The sequence below is a fragment of the Sitophilus oryzae genome, unplaced genomic scaffold (assembly GCF_002938485.1).
Source record: "Sitophilus oryzae breed Bouriz unplaced genomic scaffold, Soryzae_2.0 scaffold_177_pilon_pilon, whole genome shotgun sequence".
Lineage (NCBI taxonomy): Eukaryota > Metazoa > Arthropoda > Insecta > Coleoptera > Curculionidae > Sitophilus > Sitophilus oryzae.
Genome location: NW_022146479.1, coordinates 1,838,321 through 1,858,446, shown reverse-complemented (window position 1 = coordinate 1,858,446; position 20,126 = coordinate 1,838,321). Strand labels below are relative to the sequence as shown.

The window sequence follows — 20,126 nt, the reverse complement described above, 5'->3', positions numbered from 1 at the left end:
AAGATTAGTACGAAAAAAACCTGTATACGATATTTTAAATCATCAAATAAATTCTTTAACACCTTATAAATGGACAATAAGCGCCCACCGGTACCGCCAAAGAGTTCAAGAATAAGATACCGGTCTTACCTACAAATTACTTAAAGGAACTGCCTCGCCTTGAGTCATCAAATATTTTCAGTTCAGTCAGTAGAACTTGTGCTCGTGCAAGTACTGTTAAGTTGCGGTACAGTTCTTGCCCATTTGCGTTTATATTTTCTCGAATTTTTATCTATTTTAAACGTTATATTCATTTTCTTTTAATGCCATGATATACTAAGATTATAGAAATAGTGTAACAAGATGTCAAGTACTGAAATCAATGCGACAGGTACGTTTTAAATAGTTTCAAAGGTGTTTAGCATGACCTAAATAAGTTAAATGATCAAAAGGAGAAGGCGTTCTTAAATTATATTTTTAATTTTAACTTTAAATAATAGATTTAGTTTAATAATTTCAACTCTGTTTATTTTGAAAGTAAATGTATACCTACAGCTGGTATTTCTAGAATTCTAAGTTACCGGGGTCATTCAGAAAGTATGTAATATCTCTTTAAAAGAAAAAAAAACAGTGTGTGCACTTTGTGCGCATATTTGAAGTGAAACTTCTTATTAACAGGTATTAAATTCAAGGATTTGAAAGACATGTTTGAAGTGACAAGTGACATATAATGCTGTTTTAATATCAATACTATTTTCAATTTATTTCTGCACATTTTCTGTTTCCTCAGTAGTCTGCAAATTTTGTGGAATACCACCCAAAATACACACTTTTATGGAAATGCCTAATAATGTTAACGCTTAAATTTATTAAGAAGAGAAAAAAATTTGATCGTAACCAATAATTCGTATTTATAGTGGTAGATATACAGTTACATATACATATTAGACAAGGATTATACGAATATTCTCGTTGATTGCGAGAATGCGAGTTACTAACTCTAATAATTCTAATTCTGAGCTGACACCCAAATAAATTTAAATATAAAGTCACAGCAATCTTCATTTCCAAACTTCTGACGCATTTTCTCGTATGGTATAATATAGTTAAAAAGATGACTTCTTGGCCAAATTCAGCTGGGTTGAATTGGTTTTATATGCTTCTTTGGTGTCTTTACCTTTTCTTTATATTTCCCGTAAATATTATATTACTGTAGTATTATCAGAAATATGATAATTTTAAAGTATTTTTTAGCTTCTGAAACAACTAGAGAAGATATACCGTTAAAATCTGGTACTAAACAATCAAAATGGTACAGTTGTAGCGATGAATGTTTGACTGGATCTAAGTTTATTAATATAGCCTTTGGTACATTAACTGTTGTTATAACAATAGCTTTACTGATTCAAATTTACTACGGAGACTATCAGGTAATTAAAATTAAATATCTGTTGTATTAATAATTAATACGTTATAGTTATTCCATTTAAATGACTATGTTTTTTTAACAATTTTTTCTATATAATTTGTATTAATTAACAATTTTTTACCTAGCCACCTGTATACGATCGAAAAAAAACACAACAGGTCGTGAAAAAAACACAAACACAATCGGTGATAATTTTGGCAAGGCCAAGCCCTAGCCATCATTTACTTAGCCCGTACTCTTCATTATTTTCTAATAACGTTTACTGCTAGTTAGTCTTAAGATTGTAATTTATTTTAATATTGAGTAAAAATGATTTTTATAGAGGTGTCTAGATATTGACCTCGCCAAAACTATTACCGATTGTCATTCCCCAGCCGTCTTTGACACCTTTTTTTCAATCGTATGGTAGTTACTTATTTAGATAGGTATATTTACATTATAACACCACAAAAATTCATAATTTATTATACACAGGTTGTACCTCATGGTAGTGTGGCAACAGACAGTTTGGATTGTTCAAGAATCGGTACCCAAATACTTAAGCAAGGCGGTAATGCAATCGACGCTGCAATAGCAAGTACATTTTGTTTAGCAGTAGCAACTCCACACCTTACAGGCCTGGATGCGTAAATCTATACTTCTACAATAATAAAAAATAAATTTTAAAAATATATATATTTTAGAGAAGGGCAAATTCTGATTTATAATCATAGAACGAGACTTCTGCCCAATGTCATTGATTTCAGCTCCACAAATGTGCTATCTGATCGCATGCCTCGGTTGGTACTTGGATTGGCCTATGTTCATCAACAGTACGGAACTTTGCCTTGGAAAAAGCTTATAGATCCATCTGCAGAACTAGCAGAGTATGACTAAATATATATCTAACGTTTCGTCCTACGTGGGAGAAAAAAGCGCGCGATTCGGGCGGTGCGAGCGACGCGTATTTATCAAATATCGTTTTCTTACGAAGCTGTTTACCAAAACACCAAATCAAAATACTCAACTGATCGTAAACCATCAGATAATAGAGCGAGTCTATAAATATAAATATTTAGGAACCCTGATCAACGACGACATTGATTACTCATCAGAATTAAAAACGAGGATTGAAATAGCACGTAACACCTTTATTAAAATGAAGCAATTCTTTTGTTGCAAAACTTTAAGTAACCACCTTAAAATACGAATGCTAAGATGCTACATATTTACAATAATGCTCTATGGTATAGAAGCTGCCACTCTAACAAAACAAATGCTTAAAAAGATAGATGCCTTCGAGATGTGGCTTTACAAAGGGTACTCCGGATATCATACGTTGACAGAATTACCAATGAAGAAGTCTTACGAAGAGTCTCAAAAGATCTAGAATTGTCCCAAGAGGTGAAAATCAGAAAACTCCAATATATGGGCCAAGTAATGAGAGGTACAAGATACAAGCTTCTACAACTAATTATCCAGGGTAAAATAATAGGGAAGAGAAGCATAGGAAGAAGACGGATGTCGTGGCTTCGAAATCTCAGAGAATGGTTCAACTGTACATCAAACGACCTGTTCAGGGCAGCAGTCAACAAAGTAAAATTAGTCATAATGGTCGCCAACCTTCGCAAGAAGTCGGCACCTTAAGAAGAAGAAGACGAAGCTGTCCTAGGTAGGAGAGTCGCGCCACTGAATAAGCGGCATTGCAGGCAATTTAAATATGTCGCGCTCATCGCCCTCTGTTGTCGCACGCGTCGCTCGCTCGCTTTTGTCTCCCACGTAGGACGAAGCCTAAGCGTAACATAACTAACACAAGAACAGTTAGTATACTGTAGGTTTCAGCCTTGTTTATATATTCATATACAAGGGTTTCAGATAAAGATAAAAAAGTTTGAGAGCCGCCGTATAATTTTGAGGTGACAACTAATTATTCTGAGAAACCTGCGGCTGTCAAAAGTTTACTAACATATACAGGAAAATTTAAAGACTAGTCAAAATATTAAAAAAACACTAAAAAATAAAATTCAAAATATTTAATAATTTCATTTTTAAGACGAATATTGTTGTTGAAACCTTCGGTGTTATAACACACGAATAATAATAATAATATTTTAGAACTATAAATTAAAAAAGAATTTAATATAATTTTAGTAATGGCTACGTTGTGTCAAGAGAATTAGCCGATGTCATCATAAAATCAAAAGCCGAAGACCTGTATGGTAGATTGGAACCAGGACAGAACCTGCAACATAAGCTTTTAAGTAATACTTTGAGAACTATAGGAAACATAACTGAAAAAGGTAGCTTAAAATAATGACATTATTATTTACAAGGTATACCGGGTGGGTCTTAAAAGTGGCTCGCCCCTATAACTTGTTCATTTTTTCAGATAAAGGAACGAGGTTTGAGTATATGACATAAATTAGGATTGATTGGCGTATTCAATTGTTTTTGGTCACTTCCTGTTTCACCGGAAATGACTACAACTTTTAAATTTTAAATGGTACCCTCGGTATTTTTTTGCTTTATTCTATAGAAAATGTCACTCTGTGTAGAATGACATATCATATGTTAACTTTTGACATTTTCGCTTTAAAAAAAGTCATATTTTAAATTTTAATCAAGAGTGCCATGGCTGTGTTAAAAACACTAATTTCTAAACAATGAGCCTTGGAAAAATAGATTTGATCATCTAGTATTTTTCGTGTCTTGTCCTGGCCGGTTAAAACATGCCCAAATCGTATTTTTAATCATATCTCATTTTTTTCAAACGGAACGAGGGTGGCTCATTAGCATATTTGGAAAAAACATTTTTTACGAATAATTTTTGGTACCACACACTCGGCATTTCGAGTCAAATTGTTATGATCCGCATGTTACAATTTAAAATAAACCATTCTACTCATTAAAAATCAAAAGTTATTGTCATTTTCGGTGAAACAGGAAGTGACCAAAAACAATTGAATACGTCAATCAATCCTAATTTATGTCATATACTAACCTACCAAGTCTCGTTTTTTTGTGCGAAAAAATAAAAAAGTTATAGGGGTGAGCCACTTTTGAGACGCACCCGGTATCTTAAAGGAGGGCGAGTGTTTTAAGGTCTGCTAAATCTGGAGAAAAAAATTCTATTTGCCATTTTTAAAGCGAGTTAGGAGTTAGGTACTTTTGAAAATTGAAAACGTACTTTGAAAATTAAAAAATATTACTTTTTAAGAATTGCCGGCATTACTCAAAAGGCCCTGGTGTTGCCAAGTGGACCTAAAAGTATAACTTTAGTGACATCAAGTTCTATTTCTTTCAGAATTGTACAGTTATCTAGACTCAGCTCATCAACCTGTTCAATCTCAAGGCATAAAATCAAACTTCCATAATTATGACGTATACGTGCCTAGTCTAGCGTCTATTGGACCAATTTTACTGGTCAATTTAAGGTTGGTTTTGCCTAAATACTCAAATGATCAATATTCTTTCAATTTTTAATTAATTTTCAGAGAGATTGAAGAATTTAACTTCACTAAAATTGACATTCAATCGAATAAGGCTATTGTTGATTCTACTCTATATGTCTATCAAGAATTTAATGTCAATGATAAATTTCATGAAGGAACGTCAACAAGCGTTGCTGCAATGGATTTAGATGAGAATTATGTATCATTAGTTACGTAAGTAATCCTGTTAAAGTGTGGACTAGTCTTTTGTTTGCCATTTTTAAAACAAATTGAAAATAACCGAGTTATTTAACTTTTAAAATTTTAAATAAAATCTAAGGCTTTTGAGAACATTTTGAGAACTGCCGGCTGTTGGGTTTCAAACGCCCGGTGTTGCCACATGAACCAACAGGTATACACTCAACTTGATGGAAATTATAAATTTACTATTTTTATTTAACTTTGAAATTTTAAAAATAATGCTTACATTTTGAGAACCTGCGGAATCAACAGGCATTGAGCTAAATATGTGTCAGCTTATTCGACGCATATTCGACTATACAGAGTGTCCCAGTGCAAGTATTTTAACTGGTAGTATAGTTCAACCCCAGAAACACGTCTATGAGGTTTTTTTCGCGAAAATTTTTTTTGAAAATTCGAAACTTTTTGGGATTTTTTAATTTTTAGTTAAAAAACATAATTTCTTGATAATATGGCAACATATTTATTAGATTAAATTTACAAGAAAGAAAATCCAGAAAAGATCCAGTGGTTCTGAAAATTTTAGCAAAAAAATTTTTTTTTGGAAATTTTCAAAGTAAAATAACTCTGTTATTTTGGACTTATTTCAAAAACGATAAAGAGAATATGGTCGCGTTCATCAGGACAAGTTGATCAGTGAGCGATGTACCATCCATTGGTTGTCCTGCTGAACGTGCTTTTTAGATCAAAATCATAAGTAATGCATATTAAATTGTTTTCACCCATTTTTGGCACAAATCGAGGGGATTAGTCAACCGAGAACAATAAACAAAATGCTTTGTTTTCGTTTTCCAAAACATTTTGTGACATTTGGCGTATGTGACGTTTAATCCATCATGCATCGGTAGCGTAGCGTATTTTAAATCTGATGGAAAAAATGGCGACTGATCCCAGAGCGCTCACAACTAATCGGCGCGTTCAGCAGAAAATTAGTGATCGCTGCGGTAGCGCTACGTCCTGATGAACGCGACCTATGTTTCTTTTATCGAGATCTACCATCCCTTAAAATACTTGCACTTATTTCTGGGACACCCTGTATTGGTATTTTAAAAAGGAACTATACAGGGCGAGTCATAAATAAGTGCAAATATTTTCATGGCTGGTAGATCTGATAAAAGAAACATATTTTCTCTTTGCCGTTTTTCAATTAAGTCCAAAATAAACAAATTATTTTAATTAGAAAATTTAAAAAAATGGATTAAATTTTGAGAACCACTGGATCTTTTCTAGGTTTTCTTTCTTGTAATTTTAATCTACTACCTATGTAGCCATATTATCAAGAAATTATGTTTTCTAACTAAAAACCAAAAAATTCTAAATTTTCAATTTTTTTGCAAAAAAAACTCATAAACGTGGTTTTGGGATTGAAATATACTACTCCTAAAAATATTTGCACTTATGTAAGACTCACCCTGTATACACTGGACTACTAAAACTGAAAAAGACTTCATGATTCTCTCACATTTCCCGGATAATGCCTAGAATAAAGAAAAAAGCATTATTTAAATAGCAAAACAAGGGCCGTGTTTTTGCGGTCGAAATATACCAGTTAAAATACTGGTTTATTTAAGAAACACTCTGTATACTTTTCTCATTTAATTTTATCATCTCATGTCGATATTTCAGGGGCATGTACAACTACTTTGGTTCTGGAGAAATGACTTTGCACGGATATGTTTTAGATGTTAAAAACAAAACGAAGCCCTGTAGCAGGATTCCAATCATTTTAACAGACAGCTTCTATATTTGTGGTAATAGAACATAAAACTATCAATTTTATATTCCTTGTGATTTAACTAAGTTGTGCAGGTAAAAGAATGGCTTTTGGAGCTAATGGCATAGCTCAAGCCAGTCAAATCATCTCGAATTTAGTGATCGGGGGCCAGAACACGACTGATGGAATTGAAGCACCGAGATTTTATGTACTGCCTAACGGAACTGTTGCTATTGAAGGTATGTTTCAATATTTCAAATTTTAATTGGTAAATAACTGTATTTCATTAAATTTTTAGAAGCTCATCTGCCTCGATTCTCTGCCGACTTAATACAATATATAAAAAATATCTATGGAAAAGTTCTTACTGTTCCCGAACCTTATTATAGCAGCAATATTGTAGAAAAATCTCAAGATGATCTGAGTTCGCACTCAGATAGTCGAGGTGGCGGCATAGCAAGCAGATTTTAATATTAATTTAGGTTACTTTTGAACTAGCAGGTCTTTGAATAATGTATGGCTGTGACCAAGTTATTTTTTTTATTTTATTTATTCAATGATTAGGCTTACTTTTATATCATTGCATTAATGTTATGTTAATTAAATAAAAATTAAAATGTATTTTAATGGATATTATTTTCACTTTAAATGGCTTTATTCAGACAGAGTGGGAGCTGTTATTATACAGAGAAATAACTTTATAATACACGTATAAATAATACAAGAAAATACAACTAAAATATTTACCAAGGATATCCTTTTTCCGCAAAGAAGGGTATTTTGAAAACTTTTTTTCGACCTTACCTTGTATACTCGTATATAGTACCGATCGTTTAACAAAATTGCACATCTAGGATCTCTGTGACTACCCTCGTATAATTGAAAGGAACTATTAAATTTATTTTATTTTAAACCTATGATTAAATTAAAATTTAGGCAGGCAACCAACAATACATCTTCTCTATATTTTGTTTATTTATTACTATTTTATTACTCTGATTATTCGAATCTCGAATGACATAATGACATTATAAAGTAGGGTTATGTCCTAATGTTTATTTCTTGTGCCGAATGTAAATGTTTTGTATTTAACTTATTTTATACTAGATTATCAGTATTAGAACAGAATTAGAAGAACGTTTTAGGAATTAGCAAAATATGTTAGGTGTAAGAGTAACTTCGTTCAATGAGAACCTTGGCGAACCTGAGCAAGATGCAAATTCGGCACTCACCGAGCTTGATAAAGGTATTTAACAAATTATTAAATTAGTTTATACCTATATTGCTTTATATACCCAAAATGTATAGGTCTCAGGTCAGGAAAAGTCGGAGAACAATGCGAAGCCATAGTTCGATTTCCAAAACTATTTGAAAAATACCCTTTTCCTATTTTAATTAATGCTTCTTTATTAAAGTTGGCTGATGTATTTCGCATGGGGTAATCACTTTAATACATTTATCATTAGAATGATTTAATAACAAATATATTCTAGGAACAATTTTTTGCGGTTGTGTGTTTTAAGAGTCTGCCAGCAAAGCGAGAAACATTTAGATAAAATATCTAATGTTGATGAGTTTGTAAGAAGAGTGTATAGGTAATATTTACCTAAAAAAAAACCTTTTGTAATTTGTACTAATTAATAACTATTATTATAGCGTTATTCATTCAAATGATCCTATTGCTAGAGCTGTAACATTAAGAACTTTTGGATCAGTTGCTTCCATAATACCGGAAAGACAACAAATTCATCATAGTATTAGGAGAAGTCTAGATTCACATGATAGTGTTGAAGTGGAAGCTGCTATATATGCAGCTATTCAATTTGCTGCTCAATCAAAGTATTTAACTATAACAAAGAGAGTCTGAATAGTTTCTAAACTATGTTGCAAACTTTTCAGACTATCCTTGTGGTTTTAGTTGAAATATATATATAAAAATATGAAATTTTAGAACTTTTGCTGTTAGTATGTGCAATAAGGTTTCCGATATGATACAAGGCCAAGCCACAACAGCAAATATGAAACTACAATTAATTCCTATTCTACAATACATGCATCACGACACTAATACAGCTGTTATGGTGAGAACATTGTGTCTAGATCTTTTACCCAGTTATCCAGCACAAGATTTTGTGTTAGTCATATTGAACACTTTAACAAAATTGGCAGCTACAACGCTTGTGGATATACCTAATCAAGTATTAACAATTATAGAATAAATTTATAACAAATTAAGCAATATTTTTTATAAGGTTACATTGTTATTAAAATATCTCAAAAACGATCCAAGATGGGAAGTTAAGTCTAAAGCTCTTCAGCATCTTTATGAACTAGCTAAACCTGGAGCTCACCTTTGGCCACAAGGTGCTGCAGATGATCTTATAGATTATGTTTTTAATACAAAATGGAACAAGATTTTGATGCCTGGTCTTTGTGTAATACAGGTAACTTTAGTCATTAATTGGTATATTGATTACAGTTGGGGGTTGGAACCTTTGGTGTTACACAGCAAAATAAAACACTAAATCACCACAATACACCAAAACACTTTTACTTTTACACTGGACGCGCGTTTCGCTCACCATGTTAGCATCATCAGCAGATGATTAAACTGAGTTTAATCATCCTATTTATTTTATTAAACTGAGTTTAACTATCATATTTATTTTATTAAACTAAGTTAATTTAAAATAAAATAAATAGGATGATTCAACTCAGTTTAATCATTTACTGATGATGCTAACATGGTGAGCGAAACGCGCGTCCAGTGTAAAAGTAAAAGTGTTTTGGTGTATTGTGGTGATTTAGTATTTTATTTTGCGGTATATTGATCATAAACTAATGAAATTTTAATAGGTGTTGGTAGAATCTCCAAAACTGTGTCACCAGCATAGGTTATCTGGTTCAAAATTGAGGGAATTGTGTGGCAAACATTGTTTTTCGCCATATGCGGCTATAGCTGCTCAAGCTATACAGATTTTAACTCAAATAGTATGTTGTTGGTAAGAGTTTACATTCTATATACAGTGTTATTACATTAAAACATTTTTTGTAATTAATAATGTGTTAGTTTAAATGTTTGTTTATTAATTTTTATTAGAAAAATGTTGTTTAGCTTTAGTGATGATCTTGAACCTGATGGGACTGAGGACGTTATATCAGCCTTAGAAACTTTGATACTATTGTTAACTTATTCTGAACAGAAGCAACCTAAACATCTTAAAGTGGCATTGAAGTGTGCTGTAAGGCTCTGCCAAGCCAGGCTAGATTATTGCGAGACTTTTGTTGATTTGCTTGGTACTAGGCTAGATAATATAAGTGGTAAGCTGTTTCAACATCGAATAAAAAGGCTAAGGATAGGCTATATTAACAAACTTGACAAAAATTTGTAGCATTGGATTTTTTTGATATCTTAAAATATTTTTTTTTCTAATATTGGAGTTATGAATCAATATATTCTTGTAGGGGACTACACAATAGTAATTTGTGAAGCACTTGGTGCTATTGGTGGGTTAAAACCCGAAACACTTTTACCTCAGATGGACACAATATTGTCACTTTTAACTACTTTGAGCACAGTTCAAAATCCAAACGAGATGCAAGTTACAACAAAGATCATGCTGTGTACGTTGATTTTTCAAACTATGTCAGGCTATAAGTGGAATGATCATACACAAGAAGTGATTTTTGGAGTTGTAAAAGATAATAATCTTTGGGCTAATTACTGTATAGGTAAACCATTTATAATTTTCACTATAGAACTTTAATATTCTTTTATGTTTATAGCTAGGGCTGCTGCTAGGTATGGCCATCATCAAATTGGCACTGTGATATTTAAACAGTTAACTGAACAAGTTAGTTCTGAACATTTCCACTTTTGGTTGGCTTGTCTCAAAGAGATGTGCGAAGCTGAGGCGTCGCTTTATGATGAGGATTCTAATAGTCTTGTTACCAGACTTGATAAAGCTGTCCTTCATTATAACAAAGCCATAGCTGCATTAAAGGTATATGTAAATAAATTACCTATCTTTATTACACAGTATTTTTTCCTACATTTTTATTCAATTCCAACATCCAATACGACGTTTTCAATTATTGTATCTTACAACAATTTTGAAATATGTACAACAATGAAGATATCTTCATTTCAGTAGTATACATCAAATTTTTTAAAATAGTTTATTTTTTACGCACATTTTCCTACAAACGTGAAAACCGGCAACACTGTATGCCGCTTTTTATTTTGTCTCTCTGTCTGTCAACAGATCATTTATATTTGGCTGTACTTAAAATGCCGTTAAACGGTAGCTTACTAAAATGCCGTTAATAGGTATGACGTCGTTGATGTGACGCACTTGACGGCTTTATGAAATATAGGAATTTTATAAGGACTAACCAACGCTATCAACCCCACCAAATAACCAACTTAACCAACGCAACTAACCTCGACACTGATAAAAAATTATAAAAAACAAATATAAATTAGTAAAAACCAACCAACCCCACCAAATAACCAACTAACCAATGAATTAACACCCTCCAAATAACCACGCTAACCAACCCGCCAAATAACTAAACCAATCCAACCAAAAAGAGTGAAACCAATGCAATAAGATCACGCTATAAGCAAAAAAAAATATAAAAAAGTCTTGGTCGGCGTGAGATTTGAACCACGGAGCATTCGCTTACGAAGCGATAGCCTCAGCCACGGAGCCACAGGTGCTCTTGCAAAATGCTTATAGATAGGCATTACTTTCCGCCGACATGAACGATGTCACAATATCTATTAACGGCATTTTAGTAGGCTACCGTTTAACGGTTGTTTAAGTACATCGTTTATATTTATTTCCGTCACATGCAGATGAAGTGACCAGGGCTAGTATATTAATATATGTAGATCTATATACATTACTAATGTCAAAACATGAAAAATTAAGGTTATCTTAATATAGATGTCATATATTTGTTTTTTTCTAGGCTGCGAGTACTCCATCACATAATTTGACTTTTCAAGCAGAATATATGAGAATTAGAGCTGAATTCCTACAATGCTTGGCGCAATTAGTGTATACCTGCAATATTTTGTGCATTGTTCCTCCTCCAGCGATAGCAGCAACTATTGTACAAAATACTAGGTACACGTATTTCATTTTAATATTTTATATGACATAGATTATTATCTTTGAGTTTTAACTGTATAGAGACGAACATCAAAGGCATGGCTACATTACAAACCAGCTACGAAAATGCGTAAAAGATTTCAAAAACTGCGGAGATCTTCATTGGAAATTATACCAGACTGCTTTTGATGCAGACCCAGCTACTTTGGAAAATATGCAAATGTAATTATTTCTAAATAAAATCATTTTATTAAATATTAATCATATACTGTTGATGTTATGTGGTACAGCTTACAGCAGGTGTGTGTTTTGATGGAACAATGTTTAGAACTGGTTTGTACCAGCGGAACACGAATTCGCGAAGGACCGATGGAGTTTGGAATGAAGAATATCAAGCTGGAATCAAGAGAATTGGTTAGGGCGTGTGACAGTGCACTTAATGTTGCTCAAAACCTTCTGGAGGATAGTGCTACTTCTACAATAACACATAAGGTATCTATCTAATGATCATTTACTTGGGCTTCCACTATTTCACTAACAAGAGAAAAAAGTCAGTGGCGTACATTATTTTTTTTAGAAAAATATTCCAGTGATAACCCATATGCACGTCCCTGGTGAATATATCGACACTTTTTTAGCTTTAAAATATGTCGCATTTATAGTAACTTTTACCCTCAAAATTTCATTTATAACACTAAAGGTACTTGGAAGAAAATTATAATAAATCGAAAAAATATCAAGACTTTAACACCCTGTAGCTACGAAACAAAGCAGAATCGGCCCTAAATCTTATTTTTAAGTGAGGAATCTCCCCATGAGAGATGGCACATGTTTTTTAAAATACCCTGTATATTTAGAAAAAAAAATTATTAAGCGTGTTCTGAGGTCCAAGTAGTTTTAGTCAAGTTTATCAACCAGATAAAAAAATTGCATTTATTTACGAAACTACATTTTTTATAGCAAGTGGAAATTTTAAAGAAGATCGTAGAAATCCTTGCCAACGCTTCTCTTCCAATGCCAAGATATTTCTTCCAAATTCTCCAATCTACCAGTGTAAAACTTGCCATATCCCCTCAACCAAGAGTAATGGGGGAATTCATAAGCGTACAAGCTGGGTCTCAGTTGGCTGTTAAAGTTGAAGGTGTCATTCAACACGGTATGAAACCCGGCCTCTTCAGAAGAATCGAACAGGTCGTCATTACTGTGACGTCACAATTACAGAGTGGTGTGAAAACAAAGGACGTTATTGATCCCAAGGTATTTTTTTTAGATTTCTATACTAAATTTATTACTAGTACTTGAAAATAATTTATAGTTTTTTTTTAAATGATTTGTAATTTTGAAATTTTCTTAACTTGCATTGTACTGAGAGCTGACAGATCTTTCTTTTTAAAATACCAATGTATATTCGATACCAATTAAACTTTTAGTTACGTAATCAAAGGCACGATTTTTAAATTCATTGTTGCCAACCATGGACATATGAGGCGCCTTTCTGGCTAACTGGAATTCAAATTTCTCCCTGGTGATTCGGGTGGTAGCTCTGCTATAAAAATGTTAAGTTGTCACATTTATTTATTTATTTCCTGACATTTTCATTCGTTTTGACACTTTAGTTTTGTATTACTTAATTGAATTTTTGGTTTAAACGAATTGTGTTGTGATACTTGAAGCTTAAAATTTTTACTAGCAGACGTTAAGGCTGTATTCCGTTGCAAAATCAGGCAAACCAGACCGGTAAACGGAGCGGTTCCTGAAAAACATCGGTTTGATACGGAACGGTTTGGTAAAATATTTGAAATGTCAAATGTTGACGTTCTCTAAATTTCAATACCTCTATTATAAAATTTATCTTTTATGCATTTTCAACGTACCTATTCTCTGCTTTTACGTTTGCTTCTTCTTTTCAATGGAGTTTAATATTGAAAAGTACTTTATTAATAAAACTGTTAAACTCGTTAGACAGCTCAAGTGAATATTTGCAGGTCCAATATTAAAACAGATCAATAATAAATAAACAAATCTAATCAATATTTATATTTTTATTGCTTAAAAAACATTCACGATTACTTGTTGTCTTGTTTTTCATGTTTTTTTTAAATGTTCCTGACTTTAAGAAACAATGGCTGCATGATAAGTTTAAATGGTCCGAAAAAGTAATTCTATTTAGTTAATGAAATTTATTTACCTTTACTGCCTACCTCCATTGCCTTTGGATGTAAATACAAAATATTATTACAAGTTTTAGAAATTAAATGAGAATTTCACTTGAACTTCCAATATTTGCTTGATTTCTGTCACATAAATGACATTGATTGACAAACAAAACCAGAAAAACCAGCCTTCTCGCGCTGGTTAGTTTGATGACAGTTATAACCATAGGTTATAACCGAATTTTTCAGGAACCGTGTTCTGTAATAAGAAAATTTTCAGGAAACAGATAGAAACGGAACATAAAACCATAACCAAGGTAAGCAACGGAATACACCCTTAGTTTCTATAGCTAAGGACAGTATTCTTCAACGCTACCGATCGCTATTTAGTTATCTGGAGTTCCACCCCAGGCTTATCTATTAAAGAATGTTTTTCTTAATTTGTGGTCAATTTTCTTGGATATGTATATGAAACATTATTCTTTAGGTCCTGGAACAAGTATCAGTCCTATCACAAACTGTATCTCCCCATAAGGACTTCTTTTCTGCACAATTCCTGTTGGCATTTCCTAGGGGAGGACAATATCTTTTAGGTAAGATAAATTAACTTTATTACTTATATCGTTGTGAATTTCGTGGATTGCGGTGTTGCCAAGAGGGGACAATATTCCACAAATTAAGGAATTTTCGTAACAATATCTTAAACGTTTTGTTGGTTTATAGCTGTAGAGGCGTCGGTTATAGACGAGCAAAGCAATACATGGAAGACTGGACCAAAGAGTTCATTGACAGTTAAGGTACCTGAAGAACAAAAACTTGCCCCTATATCGGTACCCGGTATGGCAAATAATGCTAATGTGTAAGTATAATCATGATTTATTTATAGCAGATTAAAAAGAATCAATTTATTTTCAGAATTTTAATGCCAGAGGATAGTTTATTTATTAGACCTTACCAAAAGAAAACTTAAATATATTTTTTTAAGATAAATGTACTCAATACCGTTTTTATATAAATAAATATGACAAAATATTTTTTTCTAATTTCTAAAAATATTTTTTATTTCTAATTATTTTTTGCATATTAAGTTTCAAATAATAGCATTTTATTACATTTTTTTGTTTATTTATTAATATTACTTTTATACTCTGAAGGATAGTATTATGTCTAACAAAAGGTGTTTCTTAAATAAAAGCAAACATTTTAACTGGTGTAACAAAGGAATAAAACTTCAATTAGGTAATATAATATTTTATTCTTATTTAAAAAGTATACAAAAATAAAGATATAATATTCTTCTAAAAAATAGTACATACACCACATATAAATATAATATGAAATCACTTAATAAGTAAGCCATTTTGAATATAAAATCAGCCACTCACATTGGTCCAAATATATAACAGAGATAAAAAATATGATATGAATTGATATAATAGGAAAGACATTCTAAGTAATAGACTTAGAGTAATATATTTTAAGTAATATCTTCGAGAAAAGAAGGCCTGATGGGGTACACGTGACGTCATCTACAGTATAGGCGATAGACGGAACTCTATATACACTGGATATATACTTTGATTTCACAGATTTTTCTATGAATAATGGGCTGAATATTGATCACAGATAAATGTTGAAAAATTATTATCACATTTTAAAGAATCCAATGAATAAGAATTATGGCTAATATTTGTTTAGAGTGTTTTACAATTATTCTTTATTATCTCCTAAAAGTATTAAAGTAACAATTTCACTTAATACATCTATCAAATCGCATATGTAGTTTAAAAAAATGCTTTTTTAATAAATTCACAATGTATTTAAACTACATACTGGTAAGAAAAATCGCTTAGATGTCGATAGGCATCATTCGTCAACTAAACGATAGTCCGTCTCTCTTCGATGATGTATCAGGTTTTTACATCACAGCCATCTGGCCTTTTCTCTCGATGGTACTAAATAAACCCAATTTAATCTTCCACCCTACTTACATAGGCCCAACGTAAGGAGTGAGTCTAGTAATGGGTCTGTGATCATACTCCCTCACTTCCAGCTGTTCCCTTTCGTAATCCCCGCTTTGACCGCCGCTTTTACTTGTCAAACAAACGTCAGTTATCACTATATCTCTGCTCACCGCTTTGCACATGTCATAAATAGTGAGAGCCGCTACGCTGACAGCTGTCAAAGCCTCCATCTCCACGCCGGTCCTGCCTTCGCACTGGACTTCGGAAACGATGCGCACGGCTTCATTGGGCATGTCCAGGGCTGCGGTAACCTTGATTGAGGTTAGGGGAATGTTATGGCAGAGGGGAATTATTTCTGAAGTTTTTTTCGCGCCCAAGATCCCCGAAATTTGAGCTATGCTCAGCACGTCTCCTTTTTTAACGGAATTGTCGCTAATAAGCTTGGTTATGGCAGCACCGACTTTGACAACTGCCGATGCTGTGGCTCTCCGAACTGTGATTTCTTTTTTTATTATGTCTACCATAGAAGCTTTTCCTTGTGCGTTGACGTGAGATAGAGTGTCTCTGGTTGAATAACAGCGTTTCAGAGTTAGGGATGTCGGGTTTGAGAACAGATGAGATAAGTTTGAATGATACAATGTTGATTTTGGAATATTAAAGTAATTTGATTGTAGGTCTGCCGATGAATCTGAAAAATATACAAAAAACATAAATTTTAGAATTTCCTTAGTCAAATTCAAAATCTAGTTTTATTTTTAACGAATTTTTGAAATTACTTAAATTATTATTTTATATGAATTAGAAACTAACAGGCACAAACAGATTTACTCAGAATAATTGAATATCAAAAGAATCATTATTATAAAAGCAGTTTGTTTGCAAGAAAAATCTAGAAGAAAACAACTAACTACAGTACGCTTCCTGTATTACTTAGAGCTGTTATTACTAATGCTATGTTATTTACCTTTGGAAACTATAAAATAATTAGTTTTAATACACACTAAAACAGTTTACTTTTATACTATCCACCAATAAGAATCATTGGACGATTCTTCAATTGCGATAAATTGAACATGCCTGTAAAGAATAACATAAGCTTCTTATCCATTGAGTAAAAAGATTAAGGAAGGAGTCACATAAGTCGATTTCAAGCGAATAACCGTTGGTTATGGTTGACAGATAAACAAAGCTTTAAACGTCAGTTGTCTAGCGATTGGTTGACAACTGACGCTTAAAGCATTGTTTATCTGTCAACCATTACCAACGGTTACTCGCTTGAAATTGGCTGTACTATTTTCAACACATTATTTTGGCAAGTATGTTAAAATACTCTTTCCTCAGTCTTTATATTCAATACCTTTATCTAACAAAATTAGTTCTATTTATACTAATTTAACGAAATGCTGTATACAGGGTGATTCTCGGCCATGGTACGTTAAGCCTTGTTCACGTAGACGCGAATCGCGATTTTGCGAAACTGTGAAAATTCCTAAAATTTGTCCTTATTTCTTGAATTAAATTACGATAAGCACCTTGTTGCTTACGAAATTTGAATATTTCACATGTCCCAAATGACCCAAAAATGACCTATAAACCTGTGCTATAAACCCGTTCTCTTCTACGTTTTAACAATAAGTAAATGGCAATTTTGCGCCTTATTCTGTTCCAATCCCACAATCGTAATCGATATTCATAATCATTAAACAAATTTAAACTCATATTGTATGCTATAAAATATAAAATAAAGATCGTAAACACAAATAAATATGTATAAAACAAATTGAGTTATCTCAGGTTAGGATTTTTTTTGGTAACTTTCAGTGGGGCAAAAATGAAATGTCCCTAAAAATTCGCGACTGTATGATATAGATCCAAATTTTGCAAATATTTTTTGGCAAATCGCTTTTCGCAATTCGCTTTTCGCAATTTGCGATTCGCGTCTATATGAAACAAGCTTTAGACGTTTATGGAAAACCGGTGGTAGGATTTTGTTAAAAATTGTATTTTTCTACAAAAAAATCCTATTACCGGTTCTCCATAAACGTCTAACCATCGTCTAACGTACTATCGCTGTTAATCACTCTACCGGGTGCGTCTCGAAAGTGGCTTATCTCTATAACTTTTTTAATTTTTCAGATAAAAAACGACATTTGGTATGATGGTATGTCAGTATATGACATAAATTAGGATTGATTGACGTATTCAATTGTTTTTGGAAAAATTAAAAACGTTATAGGGGTGAGCCACTTTTGAGACGCACCCGGTACATATTTTTTTAAAATAATGTGCACAACTATATATCTAAAATTTATTTTTAAGGTTATCAATACCTGCATGTTGTTTCTTTTTTCTCTTTACTGCCGCGCCAATCAGAGTCGTCAGGTCATCTTCCGAACACTTAGCCCTGATCGCATCGCGTAGCGATATTTCTGTGTTGCCAAAAAGGCACACTTTTAGGTTTCCATCGGCCGTAAGTCTTAGTCGATTGCATGAGCCACAGAAGTGTTCGCTCATTGATGTTATGAAACCTATTTGTCCTTTGAAATCTTGTACTTTCCATGCCTTATGGAAACAAATATTTAATCAATTTTTTAAAACAAAAAATGCAACTTAGCAAGAGAGAGTGTGTTTCAACAGTTTAATTTTAACCTCTACTAACCTTAGATGTATCGTTTGGTCCATTTTCTAAAGGACCAAAATCTTTGTAAACCTTTTTAATATTATCGACCATGTCTTTGTACGATACCATTTTATTTTCATGCCACTTGTTGCCAGAAAAAGGCATATACTCAATAAATCTTACATCGAGAGATTTATCTCTTGTAAGTTCAACAAAATCTAGCAATTCTTCATCATTTAATCCTTTCATTACTACACAGTTGACTTTAACTGGGTTGTATCCAAGTTGCAAGGCTAGGTCTATACCTGCCATTGCTTTTTTCCATCCATTTCTACGGGTTATTTTCTCATACTTCTTTGCATTTAGTGTATCCAAACTAATATTGAGTATATCCAGTCCTGCTCTTTGTAGAGCAACTAATTGTCTGGTCAAAGTTAACCCATTAGTAGTCATTGCAACAGTCTCTAAGCCAGGTAATTTCTTTAAATTTTCTAAAATAAAATATTCTACAAACTCGCACTTTAAACTTACTTTTTAAGATTGTACCAATAATATCAACGAGATCTTTTCTAACAGTAGGTTCACCCCCAGTTAAACGTATTTTTGTAACGCCCTGTCTAACAAATAGTTGAGCAATATACAGGATTTCGTCTGTAGTTAAAAGTTTAGTTTTTTCTGTTAGTGATACTCCTTCTTCGGGCATACAATATTGACCTAAAGAAATATTTTTTTTAGTAGAAAACTTAACTTTCAGAATCAGTTATCAGTTTTACATCTCAAGTTGCACCTTTCTGTAAGAGAGATTCTCAAGTATGTATGATGCCTGCCAAACGAATCTGTTAGAGGATTATTTTCTAGGTTTTCTATCTAAAAAATAAAACTTGCTCTAGTTAAAAATATAAATTAACTTATGGATATGGAACACATGAATATTTGCTTAAATACATACCTTGTTTACCTGATTTTCAAATGGAATTGAGGATATTGATCTGTAAACATATTGAAAATCAAATAACCTGAATTTATTAAAAGTTCTTATATGTAACATAATTTTTTAACTACAAATTGACTACTTATTATATAGTTATCTTAGTGTACCAGTTCTTGTTTACTAATAACTAAATGATACCAGATGATACTATTTAAAAACAATTTTATTTTAAATAAATCATAAATCATGTAGTACATACATGCAATTATTATTTGACTTCACTTGACTGAATTGTTTTTTTTTTATTGTATTTGTTCTCTTGGTTGATTGGGGGGATAATTTCTGTTTATTTCTTTATCTAATTCACAAAAATATTTTGAATACGTAAAAGTGCTTATTTATTAGGACTACAGAAATTACAGGACATGAGAAATTCTTTAGAAACTATGTATTTTTGGTTGCATAACCTACAAAACCCCCGGTAAAAGTCCGGAGTAATAACTTATTACCCTTGTAAGGTTATTACATAGCTTATTATATAAATT

The 20,126-nt window shown here is 32.3% G+C and overlaps 3 protein-coding genes across 5 annotated transcripts; 2 read left to right on the top strand and 1 right to left on the bottom strand.

Moving 5' to 3' along the window:
- Nucleotides 1-148: 148 nt before the first annotated feature.
- Nucleotides 149-7,414, top strand: LOC115882135 (glutathione hydrolase 7-like). The gene is made up of 10 exons (XM_030899987.1): nucleotides 149-370; nucleotides 1,234-1,409; nucleotides 1,883-2,034; nucleotides 2,092-2,274; nucleotides 3,539-3,687; nucleotides 4,692-4,821; nucleotides 4,882-5,052; nucleotides 6,706-6,830; nucleotides 6,889-7,032; nucleotides 7,092-7,414. Exons 1-10 carry the CDS (start codon nucleotides 343-345, stop codon nucleotides 7,262-7,264), a joined length of 1,431 nt encoding a protein of 476 aa, XP_030755847.1. The 5' UTR covers nucleotides 149-342; the 3' UTR covers nucleotides 7,265-7,414.
- A 387-nt stretch (nucleotides 7,415-7,801) lies between these two features.
- LOC115882133 (integrator complex subunit 7) lies at nucleotides 7,802-15,176 on the top strand. The gene is made up of 17 exons (XM_030899983.1): nucleotides 7,802-8,039; nucleotides 8,102-8,231; nucleotides 8,287-8,388; nucleotides 8,450-8,632; nucleotides 8,745-8,991; nucleotides 9,046-9,237; nucleotides 9,650-9,795; nucleotides 9,909-10,114; nucleotides 10,259-10,525; nucleotides 10,580-10,797; nucleotides 11,771-11,928; nucleotides 11,995-12,135; nucleotides 12,204-12,405; nucleotides 12,874-13,170; nucleotides 14,554-14,659; nucleotides 14,790-14,925; nucleotides 14,982-15,176. The coding sequence occupies exons 1-17, from the start codon at nucleotides 7,952-7,954 to the stop codon at nucleotides 15,034-15,036; spliced, it is 2,874 nt and encodes a 957-aa protein (XP_030755843.1). The 5' UTR covers nucleotides 7,802-7,951; the 3' UTR covers nucleotides 15,037-15,176.
- A 125-nt stretch (nucleotides 15,177-15,301) lies between these two features.
- On the bottom strand, nucleotides 15,302-20,086 carry LOC115882540 (molybdenum cofactor biosynthesis protein 1). 3 transcript variants are annotated; one of them, XM_030900692.1, is made up of 7 exons: nucleotides 19,841-20,034; nucleotides 19,600-19,639; nucleotides 19,424-19,517; nucleotides 19,197-19,364; nucleotides 18,690-19,141; nucleotides 18,361-18,592; nucleotides 15,302-16,718 (listed from the first exon to the last, which is right to left on the bottom strand). In XM_030900692.1, exons 4-7 carry the CDS (start codon nucleotides 19,351-19,353, stop codon nucleotides 16,054-16,056), a joined length of 1,506 nt encoding a protein of 501 aa, XP_030756552.1. In that variant the 5' UTR covers nucleotides 19,354-19,364; nucleotides 19,424-19,517; nucleotides 19,600-19,639; nucleotides 19,841-20,034; the 3' UTR covers nucleotides 15,302-16,053. The 3 variants fall into 3 exon arrangements, 2 of the variants coding, with proteins under 2 accessions (XP_030756552.1, XP_030756551.1); XR_004050202.1 differs by adding an exon at nucleotides 16,995-17,107 and having other exon boundaries at nucleotides 16,353-16,718; nucleotides 19,600-20,086; XM_030900691.1 differs by having other exon boundaries at nucleotides 19,600-20,076.
- Between the last annotated feature and the right edge of the window lie 40 nt (nucleotides 20,087-20,126).

Bases quoted from the DNA above. Each gene is read 5' to 3' on its own strand.
- LOC115882135 (XM_030899987.1), top strand. From the start codon at position 343: ATGTCAAGTACTGAAATCAATGCGACAG. The intron at 4,822-4,881 runs GTTGGTTTTGCC...ATTAATTTTCAG, and splicing joins ATTTTACTGGTCAATTTAAG to AGAGATTGAAGAATTTAACT. The intron at 7,033-7,091 runs GTATGTTTCAAT...TTAAATTTTTAG, and splicing joins CGGAACTGTTGCTATTGAAG to AAGCTCATCTGCCTCGATTC.
- LOC115882133 (XM_030899983.1), top strand. From the start codon at position 7,952: ATGTTAGGTGTAAGAGTAACTTCGTTCAATGAGAACCTTGGCGAACCT. The intron at 8,232-8,286 runs GTAATCACTTTA...AATATATTCTAG, and splicing joins GCTGATGTATTTCGCATGGG to GAACAATTTTTTGCGGTTGT. The intron at 9,238-9,649 runs GTAACTTTAGTC...AAATTTTAATAG, and splicing joins CTGGTCTTTGTGTAATACAG to GTGTTGGTAGAATCTCCAAA.
- LOC115882540 (XM_030900691.1), bottom strand. From the start codon at position 19,698: ATGTTACATATAAGAACTTTTAATAAATTCAGGTTATTTGATTTTCAA. The intron at 19,365-19,423 runs GTAAAACTGATA...ATATTTCTTTAG, and splicing joins AGAAAGGTGCAACTTGAGAT to GTCAATATTGTATGCCCGAA. The intron at 16,719-18,360 runs GTATTGATAACC...TATATTTTTCAG, and splicing joins AAAAAAGAAACAACATGCAG to ATTCATCGGCAGACCTACAA.